Source organism: Corylus avellana, chromosome 9, assembly GCF_965113065.1.
Source record: "Corylus avellana chromosome 9, dhCorAvel1.hap1.2, whole genome shotgun sequence".
Taxonomy (NCBI): Eukaryota; Viridiplantae; Streptophyta; class Magnoliopsida; order Fagales; family Betulaceae; genus Corylus; species Corylus avellana.
The window spans coordinates 3,589,690-3,610,080 of record NC_142498.1 but is presented as its reverse complement, the minus strand read 5'-3'; the positions used below and the strand labels follow the sequence as shown (position 1 = coordinate 3,610,080).

Here is a 20,391-nt window from a genome sequence, read left to right as displayed (position 1 = left end):
TCTTTTTGATATTCACCCAAACATGTTTTTTGTTATTGATGTTCACAATTTTAAAGAAAGAAGAATACAAAAAAAAATCGCACACCCAAACGAACCCATAGTTGTTGTTCGTTCCAGTAAAAAAAATATTAAAAAAACAATGTTTTTACTTTCTTTTTTTTTTTTTTTTTTTTTTTTTTTTTATCATGGAGGAATAATCCCTTTTGTCTAAGTGCGACATTTGGGTGTATTGGACCTTTGTATTTTGAGTGATTTTTTTTTTTTTTTTTTTTTTTAAATCTTTTTTTTTTTTAATAAGTATCAAGTATGAAGTGAGGAATTTCAATGACAAAGAGCAACTTCTCTCTTTGACAAAAAATGATGAAAGATCTTTTGATTCAGTAACGAGTCTACAAAGCGTTATTGAAAAAGATAGAGAAACCCTAGAAGATGGATGATGATGAGTGAGAAGAGATGGATGCCAAGGCTGCCAGTGTGATTCATTTATCTTATATGATCCTATCTTACGACCTAGTCCACAATTAGGTAGATTGTCGCTAATAATAGAGAAATGATTCACGTCAATGTTTTTCTCATCTCATCTTACAAATCAACCCTATATTTGTAGACTTATGTTGACCCTATACAAATTTAATGGTGGACCTCGTAATAAGATGATATGAGAAAAATATTAACGTGAATCATTTCTTATAATAATAAGATATTAGTGACAACTTTAAGTCATTGTTGATAACTTATTATAACCGACGACATCTTGTTTTGGGTTCTCAATCTATTAGTAATATGACCCTAAACATTATCAGCAACGACAAAAGTCACCGCTAATAAGGAGATATCAACAACGACTCAAAGTTGTCGCTAATGAGCAATAATGTCGAAGTATTTGCGAGGGATTTCTTTCAACCTAGTCTATAAAAATGATGTGTATCCATTTTTTAATAACATGTGAGATGCGCATGAGTTTTTAATAACATTTATTCCAATTTTGTCCCTGCTATTAAAAAAACATGTGCATCTCACATGTTCAAGAGACACATGTCACTTTTATAAACTAGGTTGAAGGATATTCCTCCAACCCAGTTTGAAGGAAAACTTTGTCCATTTGCGAGGATTTATCAGCAATAACTTGCATGTCGTCTCTAAAAGTCATTAGTAATGGATTTTTATTTATTTTTTTGGTAGTGTTGGCAATGAGTAATGTTGGTGAATCAGTTGTAAGTAGTGAAAGCTATCTTTTGACGCCAAAAGGTTGATATCAAGATTCATCATTTTTTTTATGACGAGGCATAGATTTGTGAAGCATGAAAATGGAAGCTTTAACTTGACTAAAGCTCAACTTGATTAATTTATTAGCATTTAGCACTCAATGAAGATCATTTTAAGTGGTAAAATGTTGGTACACCCACACTAGTATATAAATTTATTTCACAAAACGAATGCATCTTATCAAATATTCAATACAAAAGAGAACTTGTTCTTGACAGAACTAGTTGGGCATGAGAATATTTTAACCCACACAAATATAACCACAACAACAAGTATACATAATCTGAACTAATTAGAAGAAGGATTAAGTGTCGGGAAAAGCGAAGCCAAAGAACACACCGTTTGTGCGATAGTGAGAATAAGCAGAAAAACAGCTACTAAAAGCGAAATGCCAGCCCATGGTGTTCTGAAATATCTTTGTTTCAAGTGTGCCTTCCGCCTGTGCCATGAGGTGTTGTAGTAGTTGTTCAACTCCTCAAAAAGAGTAGCAAAATAGAACTTTTCCTGGTCCAAAATAGCCCCATCGGCAAGCTTGTTTAACAGAAGTGACCCTTCTCGGCTGTTGCTAAGCCTATTCTCAATAATCCTCTGCTTCACCAATAAGTCTATATCCTTGCGTGTTTCAACAAAGCGACCTATAAGGATAACATAGTCATTTATGTAGTTCACATCACTACAATGGCATTGCTCAAATGCAGTGAATTTTTGATTGAGTATTCTGTTTCATCGCTTAAAATAAAACTTGGGATTTCTAGTTTCCCATTTTCGATTTTTATGTCAAATAAATTTTTGCTCTTTTCCCGTACCTTAAACAACACTCCAGCCTCTTGTAGCTCTGTCGTGTTGCGGGTGGTTAGTGTTCGAAGTGGTTTCATATTTCTACGAGTGCCATCTCATCATCATCATGCTTAAATTGCACGTGTCGTAGGAGATCAACAAAATGTTCCATTTTGAAATCACCGGAAGAGATTTCATCCCATCTGTTGTCTATTCCCGGCGACTCCATTCGGGTTTTGAAAAAGACTTCTATAAGCTGAATGAGTGTAATTGTCTCTGTCTCATTGTTGTACGAGTTGAAAAGATGCTCAAGAATGAAGAAGGGAAGCTGATTTTCAAGCAAAAGCATGTCGGCCCAAACATCTTGTATCAACCAGGGTTTCTTAAATATGCAATCGTTTTCTTCTTGGAGTGTAGGGTTGAAGTGTTGTATTTTATTTCACTTTTGGGTGGACTGCCATAGTCATTTTAATGTTTGGGTCCATAATGGGCTGGACCAATTCTATAAGTACTTGAGAAAGCCATGTACTCTCACCCTACATATATATAAATGAAGTTAGCCCATTAGACTTCATTAGGTTATTAGAGAAATTAGGTACTAGTGCCCTCCACACACACAACACAACATGACAAAGGGAGATGGCATATTCATCGTCTAACAAAGAAGGTACGTTTATATTCTTTTCATTTTTCAGTATTGTTCATATGCTATTGAGTAAGACGGATTTATTCAGTGAAATTCTAACATGAAGGACTTGAGTAAGACCTCAAGGATGATGGCAGCATCAACCAGAATGATTTTGACAAATTTTTCACTATTAAACTCAATGGCTTCTGCATAACAATCACGAAGTTTTGCTTCCTTCCCTTATAACGTTAATAAAGAACTCCAAGGCTTTCCCAGTCCGTGCAATAAAATCTCGCAGGTACCTCATTTTATGTTCTTCCATGGCTCTTAAGGCTTCACTATCACCATGACTTAGGCGGCCAATGGAGACAACCTTTGGTGTATAGGCTTTTTGCTTGAGATAACGTAGTAGTTCAGGAACTCTATAGATGCTACATGCTGGGGATAAGAGAGACAAGCTTTCAAACTCCTTTCCAATTGAATCTACCAATCGAACATGAGGGCCTTGTATGTCGATTAAATGGCTCATTTGCTTTCTTTCCATTTTTGTTATCGAACAAGACTTTGACAATCAATCACTGATAACACAATGAACAAATTATAATTAACCTCAAACGTAACAACAAACAAATTATAATCAACCAATTTTACCTCAAACGTAACAACAATAGTTTTGGGCATTGTCTTGTGTGAGTTCTTGTGTTAATTACTTTGACTTTGCTCAAATTCACATGCAAAGATGAAAATGATTATATAGGTTATTGAGTTTTTAAGTCTTTCATTTTGTTTTTACGGGTAAAGTACTTCAAGTGTTTGATAAAGAATAATTCATTCAGTACACTAGAACGAGATATGTAACGGGAAGTTACTGTTTCCTCGTTAGGAGTTCCATTAGGACGAGACATGTAACGGGATTGAAGCAGAAGCTACTGTTTTTCGTCAGAAGTTGGTCAGGACTGAGATGTAATGGGATTGAAGCTGAAGCTATTTTTTCCTTGTCAAGAACCTCGTTAGGACAGGACGTGTGACGAACATGTGACATTTGTTCTTCCTGTCATAATGGCACTCATTTCCCGTTAAGACGTTTATTTTTTAGATCTGATATTTTGTTCATCCCGTCTTAACGAGAAATGACTCTCGTTAGGACGCAAAGTGTAAAATGTTTATGCTATAAAAAGATTTTGCTGTCACTGTTCACTGAAAACTTTTTGAGATGATTTTTCTTTGTGTAGTCTTAATAGTCTTCAAGTGCTATGTCTCGGGAGTGTTTGTTCAAGAGATGACATGATAAAGCTCCGGCCTGTCCTTTGTTTTTGTTTGGTGTGTTGTCTGTTTGTTCAACTACACAAAGATTATTACCGTGTTACTTGAAGAAATAAGTCTACCGCAGGGCTGGTGGGGAAATGCACTCGGTGAAGATGGTTAAGATGGAGACAAGCTGGGAAGTTTGTTGTTGTTACTAAGTCTAGAGGTCCTCTAGGGAGTGAGTATTGTCTAGTCTGTAACTCTAAATTTTCATTTAGTGATTTTACAGATTTGACTGCCCTAGAGTGGTTTCTACCTTTGATGTATTCAAAGGGTTTTCTACTTTGTAAACAAACTTTGTGTTGTGTTTGTGATGTTGTTCAAAATTCCGTTGTGCATGTTTATTTTGTTTTATGGCTTAGTTCCATACTTTTTTTATTTGGCGATTAGAAGTAGAACACGATCCTAGTAATCTTTCATAGACGAAGTACAATGACTGATTTTTTATTCAGAATACTTTAAACCACACATATATAAATCACAACAAGTATTTGGAGCATTAATAGTTGAAATAACTGCGATGGTGTAGTGGTGAAATTGTCAGTTTTCATTGTCGCTTTCGATCTGAACTACTTGGAAGGATGAAGTAGCTGGATAAAAGAACATACTGTTTGCATAATAGTGAGTATAAGCAAAAAAACAGCTCCAATAAATGAAATCATGGCCCATGGTCTTGCGGAATATTCTTGTTCCATGTATACCTTCAATTTGATCCAGATTCCCCTCCACTTCTGCCAGAGGGTTCTGTGTTCGTAGTAGCGGGTCAACTCCTCAAAAAGAGTAGCAAAATAGAACTTTTCCTGGTCCAAAATAGCCCCATTGGCAAGCTTGTTTAACAAAAGTGACCCTTCTCGGCTGTTGCTAAGCCTATTCTCAATAATCCCCTGCTTCACCAATAAGTCTATATCCTCGCGTGTTTCAACAAGGCGACCTAGAAGGATAGCATAGTCATTTACGTAGTTCTCATCACTACAATGGCATTGCTCAAATGCAAGCGAATTTTTGATTGAGTATTCTTTCTCATCGCTTAAAATAAAACTTGGGATTTCTAGTATCCCATTTTCGAATTTTATGTCGAATAGATTTTTGCTCTTTTCCCGTACCTTAAACAACACTCCAGCCCAATGTAGCTCTGTCGCGCTGGGGGTGGTTAGTGTCCGAAGTTTCATATTTCTACGAGTTGCTATCTCATCATCATCAGGCTTAAATTGCACGTGTCGTTGGAGATCAACAAAATGTTCTATTTTGAAATCACCATACAAGATTTCTTCCCATCTTTCTTCTATTCCTGGTGACTCCATTCGGCTTTTGAAAAAATATACTGTAAGCATATTGATTGTAACTGTCGTCCTATCATTTTGCAGAAGGACATCTGTTGTGTATGAATTGAAAAGATGCTCAAGAATGAAGAAGGGAAGCTGATTTTCAAGCAAAAGCATGTCGACCCAAACATCTTGTATCAACCAGGGTTTGTTAAATATGCGGTCGTTTTCTTCTAGGAGTCTAGGGTTGTAGGACTTGAGTAAAACCTCAAGGATGAAGGCAGCATCCACCAGAATGATTTTGACAAATTTTTCACTTGTAAAATCAATGGTTTCTGCATAACAACTACGAAGTTTTGCTTCCTTCTCCTTTACAATGTCAATAAGGAACTCCAAGGTTGTCTGAGTCCGTGCAATGAAATCTCGCAGGCACCTCATTTTATGTTCTTCCATGGCTTTGAAGGCTTCACGACCACCATGACTTATGGGCCCAATGGAGACAACCTTTGGTGTATATGCTTTTTGCTTGAGAAGACGTAGTCGGTCAGGAACTCTATAGATGCTACATGCATGGGATAAGAGAGACAAGCTTTGAAACTCCTTTCCCATTGAATCTACCAATGGAACATGAGGGTCTTGTATGTCGATTAAATGGCTCATTTGCTGCTTTCTTTCCATTTTTGTTATCGAACAATTAATCGCTGATAACACAACCAAGTACAAATTATAATTAACCTCAAACGTAACAATAAACAAATTATAATTAACCAATTTAACCTCAAACGTAACAACAGTAGTTTTGGGCATTGTCTTGTGTGAGTTCTTGTGTTAATTACTTTGACTTTGCTCAAATTCACATGCAAAAAAGAAAATGATTATATAGGTTATTGATTGTTTTTAATGAAAGAGTTTCGGAAGAAGCTCTTTTGGTTATCTTTCCCCAAACAGATCGAGGAGGTGAATTATATTTATATAGAGTAATAGAGAGACTCATGGAGTCATTTTACACAATGGTTTAACAAAGGGTTCAGATACACAAAGGTGTACCACGTGGATACAGTACAAAGGGAAAACTAAAAACCAGAAAAGGTTACAATGTGATGTTGTCATAGACTCAGCTGTGCAGAGTAGTAGCTTATGCTCAAAAGCTGGAAAAGAGGAGCAGCTGAATGAAACAAGGAAGAGTGAATCACGGAGCTTGAGTTTGCAGCATGATTCAAGGAGAAGAGGCTGCTGCTCTGAGTTACTGTTGTGAGCTGATGTGGGGGAGCAAAGTCAGCACAAAATCTGGAGATCTTTAGTGAATGCTTTTGCTGATTTTTCATGTTGGAGCTAAGGGTCCTTTTGGGTATTAGCATGCAGCTCATGTTTATCTTTAACATTTACGTCTTTCATTTTGTTTTTTTTTTGTTTTTTTTTGTTTTTGATGAATAAGTCTTTCATTTTGTTTTTACGGGTAAAGTACTTCAAGTGTTTGATAAAGAATACCCTAGAATTATAATCTTAAAATTGAAAAATATATGGACACAACATGTGAATTCATCCTTGGCAATGGAAAAATCACAGCTAAATCAGTGGAAGAGCCATGATTTTTTTTATTTTTTATTTTTTATTTTATTTTATTTTTTTCTTGCGGCCAGGCCGATTTGATAAAATAATTTTTTTTCTAAGTAAATTGTTTTATCTCATACAGCAAATATAACTTATTTTTTTTCTTATAAGTTGACAACAATACGTGAACAAGTTAAGCAAAAAAAATATACGAACTAATTACTAGCTTACATGCATGAATGTTAAAATTTTTTATTTGACAAACAACTGAACAAGTAATTAATTGATTCTATGTTTTGTTTAGCCAAATACAAATAACTTTTAAAAAACACATGAGAGAAAGAACAAAATCATCATTGCATCAACAATTAACATAATGTGCTAATAAAAAAATTATCAACACCATATATATGTTAAAAAAAAAAAAAAAAAAAAAAAAAAAAAAATTCAACATCATGAATGGGACTTGGCATTTTCTTGCACTTAATCACATGCCTACCCCAAAATACTAAAGGACCAAGTAGCCAAACAATTATGAAGTTTTGTATTGATTGTCAATGTGGGTGTCACCTGTAGGGGGGCCTAACAATCATAGGTTAATACCTAAAGTAATTAACACAATCCAATTAAATTAGTTAGGAGAAGAAGAAGAAGAAGATGATTTATTGAATACGGAGTTAATTACTTTAAACTTTAGTCCTTTGTAATATGTACTTTTTTATGTTTTTGTGTTATTTGCTCGCACAAAAAAAAAAAGGGCATAAAGAGGGAAACCAAAAACTAAAAGAAGATGATTAAGTTAAACTGTTGATCAAGAGGGGAAGGAAGCTGTAAGGGACAATAATGAGTAGGCTTAAAAAGTGTAAAAAAGCGTCATGTCAAGTTAATTTAAGATGCTATATATTGATGTATATAATTTACTTTCCTAGGGGGTCGGGCCATGGTAAGGATTTCTTTTCTTTGGAAATTTTGGTGGTTAACCTGTAAGCTTTTGGGTTTGGCTTAAATCCACAAACATTTTTTTTTTTTTTTTTTTTTTTTTTTTTTTTTAATTTCCATAACGACAAAAACTTCAATCCGTAGCACAAACCAAGACTCTAAAAGAATAAATGTCAAAACGAAATCAAATTTTTGGTCAACCCCAAAGGCAACTTTGAGCTTAACAAATAAACCTAAGCATTGTCAGAGTATAAAAAGTTATTAACCCTAAAAAGAAAAAAAGAATTAGTATTGCACCTGCTATGGAGAAGTTTGTTTTGTTGTAGACGACCACCTTTGATCGATCTTTAGTACTGCACGAAATGCAGTTTTGCTGGCACAACCAAAAGATCAGAGCTCCCTCTCTTTTTATAAGTAAAGATCTGCACTTGTAAGATACAAGTTCCTCTCTAAACATAGAAAGCGTAATTAGCAAGAATCACCATTTGCCTTGCATTTCACTTAAAGGGTTCAAGGGAACTAATTAAAGAAATTAGCATTACACGAAGAATCACCATTTTCCTTGCATTTCACTTTCTGGATCAACATGCATCCTCTTAATTATGGTACATGGAGCAAGGAAAACTCCACTTACTCTCCTCTGATTTCCACCTAATTGCAATATTCCTCAAATTTTAAAAAGTTCTTATGGTCCCTTTAACAACTCTCCGTTTGGATTTTCTATTAAATCCAACAGAAAATATTATATGCAACTTATATTATTTTTTTCAAATGTCTAATAAGGGTATAATGGACATTTTATATCATTTGTAGGTTAAGTGATGCATTTTGCATTCAAGTTAACAAAAAATGTTGTCAGAATGGGCAAAGTGAAAGTGTCTGACAGTTTGAAAGTGTCAGAATGGGCAATAATATTGCAACCTTTAAAATTTGGGTTGTCTAGTGTGGACATTCTAAATTTGGTTGTAGTTTAAGTAAGGTAAATATAGTTTTCCCATAAAAGAAAAAGAAGAGTAAACCGGCTTGGTATAAACTACGACATCAAGTTTAAGATTTGACAATGCGTCCCAAAAGAGTAAAGGAAGCTTAACTGAAGCTATATTCCTGAAAATGACTATATAATGTTTTTCAACTTTGTGCTTCAAATTTTGGATAGATTAAGAAAAAGAATTTGCCAATAGATCTAGGGCAATGAAAGATCCCATTCTTGCCCAAGCACACAAGCATCTGACATATATAAATAAGGAGATACTTAGAACAAATGTTGCTTGGAAACTAGCTAGGAAAGGAAAACTGGAAAAGGAAGATGCCAAAACCTTCCCCGCCAATTAGATCTAAGAATCCAATTTAATTCTTTACCTTTACAAGTCCCATAAGCTAAAAATTTACCTCCCTTTGAGAGAAAATAGTGCAAGGAAGAAATAGCAAAAGGGGAATAAATGGGTTAAAGGGCTAAGAACATAAGTAAATTAAGAATCTAAAGATGAGACTCCGATCCCTCTCCCCAGTTGTAAAATACAAGTTCCTTTAAACATAGGCCCACAACAACATGTTACATGCATGGTAGGATATATATATATATATATCACCGGAAATTTCTTGGATAGAAAAATTAATATTATAAATTTGGGGAAACTTCACTGAATACCCCTGACCTTCCACCCGATTTGATAAACACCCCATAAACTTCAAAATCTCTCAATTTAATCCACTAAACTTTCAATTTCTCTCAATTTGGACCTATCCGTTAGATTTTAAACGTTACATGACGTTTATACCCCTGACTTTTGTATAAAATTCTAACTTCCAAAATGTTTTTTTATTTTTAGAAAAACAAAAATCAGGGATATTTTGGTCTTTTTTATATTTTTAACGGATAAAATTGACGGAGGGTCCACGTTGAAAGCAATTGAAAGTTTATGAGTTCAAATTGAGAGATTTTAAAGTTCAGGGTGAGTTTGTCAAATTAGGTGGAAGTTCAGGGGTCTTCAGTAAAATTACTCCTATAAATTTTCATCCATAAATTCTCAAATATGTTCAAATAGTATAACATAAAGTTTCAAAGTCATATACAGGAAATTGTATATTCCAGCAATAATATTATGTGGGTTGGAGATGGTCATTTTTTTAATTCGAATTTGTATTTTGTTTCCTCTTATTGTCAAAAGACTCAAATAGAAAGCATATTAGCAAGAATCACAATTTGGCTGTCATTTCACTTAAATGGCTCAAGGGAACTAAAGAAATTATTATGAAGAATCATTACTTTAAAAGAAGGGGAAATTAACTACCTACACTAATCCCTCATCTCTAACTTCTACCAAATTTGCAATATTCTCCAAATTTTTAAATGTTACATTAATCAACCCCTTTAGCTACACAGGCCTTTCGCTTAACCCCATCTATTAGGATTGTGTTAAATCCAATCGAAAATATGTTATGTGCAATACACGCGACTTAGAATGCCCATTATACCCCATCATTAAAGAAAACATTAGAAAGATAGACCCAAGGTCAAGCCGTCAGTCTCTATATCATTTGTGGGTCACGTGTTGTAGTATCCATTCAAGATAATATAAAAAGCTGATGGAAAGGATAAAGTGAAAGTATCTGGTAGGTTGAGAGGGTCGATTTCAACCTTTTAAAATTTAAAAGAACATTGTAAATTGGATAGTAGTTTAAGATAAGTATAGTTTTCCCATAAAAGAAAAAGGGAAACATATATTTTACCATCCTGAACTATCCACCCATTAATTTGCACTTTGATCTTCAATGTTTAAAAAGTAACACTTGACGCCCCCCCAAACTATCAAATTGTTGCAATTCGATCATTTTGACTTTTTTTTCTTCCTAAAATGCCCCCATCCACAGTTAAAAAATAAATAAATAAAATAAAAAATAAAAAATTAAGGTGTGTCCGGTCTGGGGTGGCTTCTAGGCCCAACTGGGGTGGCCGGCCAGCCCTTAATTTTTAATTTTTTTAAAAAATATTTTATTTTATTTTATTTTTTTAACTTGGGATGAGGACAGTTTAAACCGGCATGGTATAAACTACAACATCAAGTTTAAGATTTGACAATGCGTCTCAAAAAAGCAAGGGAAGCTTAATTGAAGCTACACTCCTGAAAATGAATAATAGGATATTTTTCGATCAACTTTGTGCTTCAAATTTCGGAGAGATTGAGAAAATGAATTTGGTAATAGAGCTAACGGAGGGAAAGATCCTATTCTTGCCTAAGCCCACAAGCATGTGACATATAGAAATAAGGAGATATTTAGAACAAATGTGTTGCTTGGAAACTAGGAAAGGACAAGGAAGATGCCAAAACCTTCCCACCAATTAAATCTTAGAATCCAACTTAATTCTTTACCTTTCCAAGCTCCCTAAGTCTAAAATTTATCACCTTTAAGAGAAAATACAATGGAAGAAGTTACAAAAGGAGAATAAATGTGTTAATGGGCTAAGAGCGTAAGGGTGCATTTGACATTGCAATTTTATAAATAAAAAGTGCGATTTTAAATCAAATCGCAGAAAATGAATGGTTTGTGATTGTGTTTTTAAAAAATTGTGATTTGAAACGTAGAAAATCTGCGTTTTCAAATAGCAGGTAGGGAAGTGCTTTTTGAAAACACACAATTTTAAAGAGTAAACTACGATTTTAAATGCGAAACTGCGATTTTGTCAAACGTTTACTGCATTTTAAAAATCACATTTTCAAATCGCATATTTTAAAATTGCTATTTTTAAATCCCACATTTTGAATTCCCAAACTCAAACGGACCCTAAGTTTTGTTTACCACATTATAGTATTTTGTTAGGGGAAAATTCACTTTACCCCCTTAAAGTTTGAGGTATTTTTCAATTTGAACCTCAATGTTTAAAAATTTGCAATATATCTCCCTAATGTTTCAAAAATTTGCAATTGAGACCCTCTGTTACTAATTTCCGTCTAAGTGGACGGAAATTATCCCATGTGGGATTTTTATGATGAAACTTCCAATTTTGTACCCAACCTATATATTAAAATGACGTGATTACCCCTCATAAAACACAATTTTGCACCCAACCTATAAGCGTCTTCTTCTTATTCCCACAGTTTGTGTTGGTGGGTTCTGGCGAAGCCTTCATATACACTGGCCAGCTAGATTTTTTCATAACCGAATCACCAAAAGGAATGAAAACCATGAGCATCGGTCTCTTCCTCACAACATTGTCGCTTGGTTTCTTTGTCAGTAGTTTCTTGGTGTCGGTCGTGAAGAGGGTGACTGGAAGCAAGGATGGGCATGGATGGGTGGCAGACAACATCAATAATGGGAGGCTTGATTGTTTCTGTGGACTCCTTGCTGTACTTGGCATCATAAATTTTGTAGCATTTCCTTTTTGTGCGGTGTGGTACAAGGCATCCAAGCCTAAATCTTCTTTGCAGATGTGGAATATTGTTAAGGGGGAGGAGAAGTGCTAGTGAGTCGTTAGGGTTAAGCATGTTATGGCTCTGGTGTTGTAGTTAATATTTTACATTAAAGAATGGTGGGTTTGGTTTCTTTTCTCTTGCAAGTAATATTAATTGTATATCAATGTAGTGGTTTGAGATTTCTTTTACCTCAAACCTCTGTTTTCTCAAGTGTTAGAACAGAAGTCAGTACTTTGTATGAAAAGGAGAGGGGTAGCTCCAATGTGATGCTCAAACGAGGGGTTGGGGGTTGAGGCATTTGTTTTATTGAGGGGGGCAAAATTGGAAGTTCCAGCATATTGTTCCTACGTGAGACGCAAGTGGAATAATTTCTGTTCACTTAGACGGAAATTAGTAACGGAGGGTCCCTATTGCAAATTTTTGAAACATTAGGAAGGTACATTGCAAATTTTTAAACATTGGACGGGTTCAAATTGAAAAACACCTCAAACTTTAGGGGTGTAAAGTGAATTTTTTTTCATTTCGTTATATAAGTGGAATTTGCTTTTGAGGAAAGCAAGGGACAAGTAAATATAAAGAGATAAAGAAAAACTTCATTTAACACCCATAATCTTTTATCGCTTTTGCAGTCACCTCCTCAAACTTGAAAAACTCTTAATTCAGGGTATCCAACTTAAAAAAAAAAAAAAAAAAAGTAACTCTTATACCTCTATAAAATTACATTTACCAAAAAAGAAAAAAAAAAAAATTGCCGTGTGAGTAAAGTGACACTCGTTGTGTCTAATGGTGACCGACGACAGGGTCTAGCAATGACCCACGACCGTAGTTCAACACATGGGTCACAAGGTGGGCCCCATCAGTTTCAGGGGTCGCCGAGTCACCCTTAGGGGTGGTTAAAAACTACCTCAATTTTTTTTTTCTTTTTTCTTTTTGATATTCACCCAAACATGTTTTTTGTTATTGATGTTCACAATTTTAAAGAAAGGAGAATACAAAAAAAAAAAAAAAAAAAAAAAATCGCACACCCAAACGAGCCCATAGTCGTTGTTCGTTCCAGGAAAAAAAAAATTTTAAAAAAAGAAAAATATAAAAAAGCCTCCCAAACTACCAGCCGTTTTCGATTTAGCCCCCTAACGTTCCAAAAGCAATAAAATAGCCCCCCAAACTACCAAACTATTATATTTTGACCACTCCGTTAGTCAAAACCGTCAGTTTGGACGGAAACTGCAAAACGACGTCGTTTGGTTACGGGTAAGTTACTACAATGCCATTGTATGAAATTTTTTTTTTTTTAAAAAAAAAAAAAAAAAAAAACAAGAAGCAAAACCGTTTTGCTTCAAGTTAGGGTTCCCTTATGGAGGGTTTAAAATATTTCTGCCAGATGCAAAGTTTGTACGGAATAGAGCCAAAATTGGAGCATTGTGCATGTATTGTGGACATGTTGGGTCTGGCTGGCCAATTGGCTGAAGCTCTAAAGCTCATACATGAGATGCCTGAAGAACCAGAGGTTAGAATATGGAGTTCATTGCTCAGTTCTTGTAGAATTTATGGTGATCTAGATATAGGGATGAAAGTTGCAGAAAAGTTACTAGAACTCGAACCGTACAAAGCAGAGAATTATGTGCTACTCTCAAATTTATATGCTGGGTCAGGAAAATGGGATGATGTGAGAAGAGTGAGGCAAAGGATGAAGGAGAATGGTCTTCAGAAAGATGCTGGCCGCAGTTGGATTGAAGTTGGAGGGAAAGTTTATGGCTTTGTTGTTGGTGATGACATGCTGTCGAAGTCCGAAGAGATCCGGAACATGTGGAGAAGATTAGAGGAAAAAATAAGCAAAATTGGATACAAACCTAACACAGAATCTGTGCTTCATGAACTTAGCGAAGAGGAGAAGATTGAGGTATTGCGGGGGCATAGTGAGAAGCTTGCAATTTCTTTCGGGTTGTTAAAGACGACCAAAGGTGCAACACTGAGGATCTGCAAAAATCTGCGCATTTGTGTAGATTGTCATAATGCGGCTAAGCTAATATCAAAAGCTGTTGAAAGGGAGATAGTTGTGAGAGACAATAGCGCCGTTTTGCTTCTTGTGTTTTTTAAAAATAAAAAATTAAATTAAATTAAAAAATTAAAAGATTAAAAAAAAAAAAAATTCATACAAGGGCATTGTAGTAACTTACCCGTAACCAAACAACGTCATTTTGCAGTTTTCTTCCAAACTGACGGTTTTGACTAACGGAGTGGCCAAAATGTAATAGTTTGATAGTTTGAAGGGCTAGTTTATCACTTTTGAAACATTAGGGGGCTAAATCGAAAACGGCTGGTAGTTTGGGAAGCTTTTTTTTAGATTTTTCCCTAAAAAAAATGTTTTTACTTCTGTTTTTTCCTTGGAGGAAGAATCCCTTTTGTCTAATTGTGATATTTGGGTGTATTGGACCTTTGGATTTTGAGTGTTTAGTTTTTTTTTGTTTTTTTTGTTAAATCTATTTTTTCCATAAGTATCAAGTATGAAGTGAGGAATTTCAATGACAAGAGCAACTTCCCTCTTTGACAGAAAAAGATGAAAGATCTTTTGATTCAGTAATGAGTCTACAAAGCGTTATTGAAAAAGACAGAGAAACCCTACAAGATGGATGATGATGAGTGAGAAGAGATGGATGTCAAGGCTGCCAGTGTGATTCATTTATCTTATATGATCCTATCTTACGACCTAGTCCACAATTAGGTCGGTGGCTTGGAGGCCAATCCACGCAACAACTTAAAGTTGTCGCTAATAATAGAGAAATGATTCACGTCAATGTTTTTTTCATCTCATCTTACAAATCAACCATTACATTTGTAAACTTATGTTGACCCTATACAAATTTAATGATGGACCTCGTAATAAGATGATATGAGAAAAATATTGAATTGAATCATTTTTCATAATAATAAGATATTAGTGACAACTTTAAGTCATTGTTGATAACTTATTATAACCGATGACATCTCATTTTGGGTTCTGAATCTATTAGTAATATGACCCTAAACATTATCAGCAACGACTCAAAGTTGTCGCTAATGAGCAATAATGTCGAAGTATTTGCAAGGGATAAAGTTTTCCTTCAAACTGGGTTGAAAGAATTTCTTTTAACCTAGTCTATAAAAGTGAAATGTATCTATTTTTTAATAACATGTGAGATGCACATGAGTTTTTAATAAAATTTATTCCAATTTTCTCGCTGCTATTAAAAAAACATGTGCATCTCACATGTTCAAGGGATACATGTCACTTTTATAGATTAGGTTGAAGGAAATTCCTTCAACCCAGTTTGGAGGAAAACTTTTTCCATTTGCGAGGATTTATCAACAATAACTTGCATGTCATCTCTAAAAGTCATTAGTAATGGATTTTTATTTATTTTTTTGGTAGTGTTGGCAGTGAGTAATGTTGGTGAATCGGTTGTAAGTAGTGAAAGCTATCTTTTGAGGCCAAAAGGTTGATATCAAGATTCATCATTTTTTTATGACGAGGCATAGATTTGTGAAACATCAAAATGGAAGCTTTAACTTGACTAAAGCTTAACTTGATTAATTTATTAGCATTTAGCACTCAATGAAGATCATTTTAAGTGGTAAAATGTTGGTACACCCACACTAGTATATAAATTTATTTCACAAAACGAATGCATCTTATCAATATATTCAATACAAAAGAAAACTTGTTCTTGACAGAACTAGAAGGGCATGAGAATATTTTAACCCACACAAATATAACCATAACAACAAGTATACATAATTTGAACTAATTAGAAGAAGGATTAAGTGTCGGAAAAGTGAAGCCAAAGAACACACCGTTTTTACGATAGTGAGAATAAGCAGAAAAATAGCTGCTAAAAGCAAAACGCCAGCCCATGGTGTTCTGAAATATTTTTGTTTCAAGTGTGCCTTCCACTTGTGCCATGAGGTGTTGTAGTAGTTGTTCAACTCCTCAAAAAGAGTAGCAAAATAGAACTTTTCCTGGTCGAAAATAGCCCCATCGGCAAGCTTGTTTAACAGAAGTGACCCATCTCGGCTGTTGCTAATCCTATTCTCAATAATCCCCTGCTTCACCAATAAGTCTATATCCTTGCGTGTTTCAACAAGGCGACCCATGAGGAAAACATAGTCATTTATGTAGTTCTGATCACTACAATGGCATTGCTCAAATGCAAGCGAATTTCTGATTGAGTATTCTATCTCATCGCTTAAAATAAAACTTGGGATTTCTAGTTTCCCATTTTCGAATTTTATGTCGAATAGACTTTTGCTCTTTTCCCGTACCTTAAACAACACTCCAGCCTTGTGTAGCTCTGTCGTGCTGGGAGTAGTTAGTGTTCGAAGTTTCATATTTCTACGAGTTGCCATCTCATCATCACCATCTGGCTTAAATTGCACATGTCGTAGGAGATCAACAAAATGTTCTGTTGTGAATTCACTTGTGAGTATTGTGTCCCACATTGAGAAAATATAAAAGAAAATAGTAGTTAATATACTTAAGTGAACCTTAACCCATTAGCTTAGGCTTTTGGGTTAGAGTTGTGTTCAATTGTGTATATTAATGTACTCTAGGTAAAAACTCTATAACCGCTTTATCTCCCAACAAATGGTATCAAAGCCATGGTTACTTTTCTGGGACGAGTGTTTGGATGTATCGGGTTTAGAGTTGTGTCTGCCTTCCGCAACTCTTGATGTAAGACACTTTTGGAAATGTAAAAAATGACTCACAAGCGAGGGAGAGTTGAGTAGTTAATATACTTAAGTAGACCTTAGCCCATTAGCTTAGGCTTTTGGGCTAGAGTTGTGTTAAATTATGTATATTAATGTACTCTTAGTAAAAACTCCATAACCGCTTTATCTGCCAACATGTTCGATTTTGAAATCACCACACAAGATTTCTTCCCATCTATATTTAATTCCCGGTGACTCCATTCAGTTTCGGAAAAAGACTACTGTAAGCTGATTGAGTGTAATTGTCTTTGTCTCATTGTTGTACGAGTTGAAAAGACACTCAAGAATGAAGAAGGGAAGCTGATTTTCAAGCAAAAGCATGTCGCCCGAACATCTTGTATCAATCAGGATTTCTTAAAAATGCGGTCGTTTTCTTCTTGGAGTGTAGGGTTGAAGGACTTGAGTATGACCTCAAGGATGAAGGCAGTATCCACCAGAATGATTTTCACAAATTTTACACTTGTAAAATCAATGGTTTCTGGATAACAATCACGAAGTTTTGCTTCCTTCTCCTTTACAACGTCAACAAAGAACTTCAAGGTTTTCCCAGTCCGTCCAATGAAATCTCGCAGGTACCTCATTTTATGTTCTTCCATGGCTTTGAAGGCTTCACTACCACCATGACGTAGGGGGCCAGTGGAGACAACCTTTGGTGTGTAGGCTTTTTGCTTGAGATGACGTAGCCGGTCAGGAACTCTATAGATGCTACATGCAGGCGCAGGTGATAAGAGAGACAAGCTTTCAAACTCCTTTCCCATTGAATCTACCAATAGAACATGAGGGTCTTGTATGTCGATTAAATGGCTCATTTGCTTTCTTTCCATTTTTGTTGTCGAACAAGACTTTCTTGACGATTAATCGCTGATAACACAATCAACAAATTATAATTAACCTCAAATGTAAAAACAAAAATTTAGAAAGATAAGTATCTCAATCAATAGTTTTGGTCATTATCTTGCGTGAGTTATTGTGTTAATTACTTAATTTGACTTTGCTCAAATTCACATGCAAAAAAGAAAATTAATTACCAAATGACTTTTTTTTTTTCTTGCGGGTTAATTGTTTTTACTCAGTAAATCGTTTTATTTCATACAGCTAATATAACTTATTTTTCTTATAATTATAAGAAATATGTGCACAAGTTAAGCAAAAAAAAAAAAAAATACGAACTTACTTACATGCATGTTAAAAAAATTTATTGACAAACATGAACAAGTAATTGATTCTATGTTTTGTTTAGCCAAATACAAATAATTAACTTTAAAAAAAAAATGAGAGAAAGAACAAAATCATTATTGCATCAACAATTAACATAATGTGCTAATAAAAAAATTATCAACCCCATGTTGCCTGCATAAATAAAAATAATAATAATAATAACAAAAAAAAAAATCAACATCTCATGAATGGGACTTGACATTTGCTTGCACTTAATCACATGCCTACGCCAAAATACTAAATCACAAAGGAACCTAACAATTATGAAGTTTTGTATTGACCGTCAATGTGGTTGTCGCTTGTGGGGGGCATAACAATCATAGGTTTAAACCCAAAGTAATTAACTATGTCTATAAACGGGCTAAAATAACACAATTCAATTAGATTAGTTAATAGATGAGAAGGAGATGATGACTTATTGAATACGGAGTCTCCTCCAAACTTTAGTCCTCGGCAATATGTTGTTTTTATTTTTATTTTTTTTTAATTTTTAATTTTTATGTTATGATGACAATTTCAGACTACATGCACCATGGGAGGCAAGGTGCATGTAAATGAGAGAAAGAAGAAAATCATTATTGCATCAACAATTAACATAATGTGCTAATAAAAAATTATCAACCCCACGTTGCCCGCATAAAAAAAATTAAAAAAAAAAAAAAGAAAAAAAGAAAAGAGAGTCAACATCTCATGAATGGGACTTGACATTTGCTTGCACTTAATCACATGCCTACGCCAAAATACTAAAGCACAAAGGAACCTAACAATTATGAAGTTTTGTATTGACCGCCAATGTGGTTGTCGCTTGTGGGGGGCCTAACAATCATAGGTTTAAACCCAAAGTAATTAACTATGTCTATAAACCGGCTAAAATAACACAATTCAATTAGATTTGTTAATAGATGAAGAAGGAGATGATGACTTATTGAATACGGAGTCTCCTCCAAACTTTAGTCCTCTGTAATATGGTTTTTTTTTTTTTTTTTTTTAATGTTATGATGACAATTTCAGACTGCATGCACCATGGGAGGCAAGGTGGCCAAGCTTGTCATCGATCAAAGGAGTGGTATGAATGTAGTCTCGGAGGAAGCGGTTCGAAAGCTAGGGCTTGAGACCAAGAGACATCCTACTCCCTATCGGTTGGAATGGCTCACAAAAGAAAACGAGGTAACGGTTTCTAAACGTTGTCTAGTGTCTTTTTATATTGGAGCTAAATATGTGGATCATGTGTGGTGTGATGTGGTCGACATGGATACGTGTCACCTATTGTTGGGAAAGCCATGAAAATATGATAGAGCTGCTATCCATGATGAAACAAAGAACACGTACAGCTTCATGTTTGGTAAAACCAAATTGACGTTGTTACATAGCCTATGGGCGGAGCCAAAACCTTCACAAAGAGATGGTCAATCCTTTATAGCCAAGCAAGAGTTGACAGACAAGGAAAGCGGCATCAAGGGAGAGGTGTCGGGGTCGATAAAGGAGCTGTTGGGGAGATGTGTCGACATAGTCCGAGCAGAATTACCGAAAGTGATGCCATCATTGCGAGACATTCAACCTCAACTTGATTTGGTACCGGGGACTAATGTTACTAATCATGCGCACGACATCAAGAGTCCTAAAAAGCTTGAAGAATTGGGGAAACAAGTGGAAGAGGTAAACCTTTCAGAGAATATCGCAATTTTTTATGAAGAAGAGGAACCCTTGGAAGAGGTAAATCATTCGGATAGTTTTGCACTTTTTGATGACAATTCTAAATATCATATGCCTGATAAGAGCCCTGAAGATAAAATCTTTGATTTTAGTGTTGAGCCAATTGACTATGTTGATTTCATTGGGATAAATGCTATTTTGTCAAATTCTTCTAACCAAATTTGTGATGAGATCTATTTGGCGGAAGGGAATGTTCTATCAAAAAGTGATGGGGTCGTTGCTAGTTATTTGAAGATTTTCATGGCACGTGGAAGGGAGAAGTACGGCAAATCCAAAGAATTGCCAAGTGGTGTGTGGGGCCTTCGCAACAACCATCAAGATATTTCGGTGATGAAGAGCATCACGCTTCTTGTGCGGTGTTGTCTTGTCTTGATCTTGAGGAATGGAGAATGGAATGAGTTGACAGGGCACCCGAAGGACCGTGGAAAAAATTGTTCGAATTCGAGGGCGAATTCTCTCCAAACTCGGGAGGATGATATAGATTGGAATTCAAGGCTTATCTTATCTTTTAGTCTTTTATTAGGTTTCTTTGTTAGTCTTTTATTCTATCTTATCTTTCAGCCTTTTATTTGAA

The 20,391-nt window shown here is 35.0% G+C and overlaps 1 protein-coding gene and 3 pseudogenes across 1 annotated transcript; 1 reads left to right on the top strand and 3 right to left on the bottom strand.

Moving 5' to 3' along the window:
* Positions 1-1,554: 1,554 nt before the first annotated feature.
* Positions 1,555-3,200, bottom strand: LOC148583595 (UPF0481 protein At3g47200-like; annotated as a pseudogene).
* A 1,345-nt stretch (positions 3,201-4,545) lies between these two features.
* Positions 4,546-5,898, bottom strand: LOC132190722 (UPF0481 protein At3g47200-like). Its single transcript, XM_059605772.2, has one exon. The coding sequence runs from the start codon at positions 5,896-5,898 to the stop codon at positions 4,546-4,548; it is 1,353 nt and encodes a 450-aa protein (XP_059461755.2).
* A 7,680-nt stretch (positions 5,899-13,578) lies between these two features.
* On the top strand, positions 13,579-14,815 carry LOC148583594 (pentatricopeptide repeat-containing protein At1g18485 pseudogene; annotated as a pseudogene).
* Positions 14,816-15,821: 1,006 nt separating this feature from the next.
* On the bottom strand, positions 15,822-17,695 carry LOC148583593 (UPF0481 protein At3g47200-like; annotated as a pseudogene).
* Between the last annotated feature and the right edge of the window lie 2,696 nt (positions 17,696-20,391).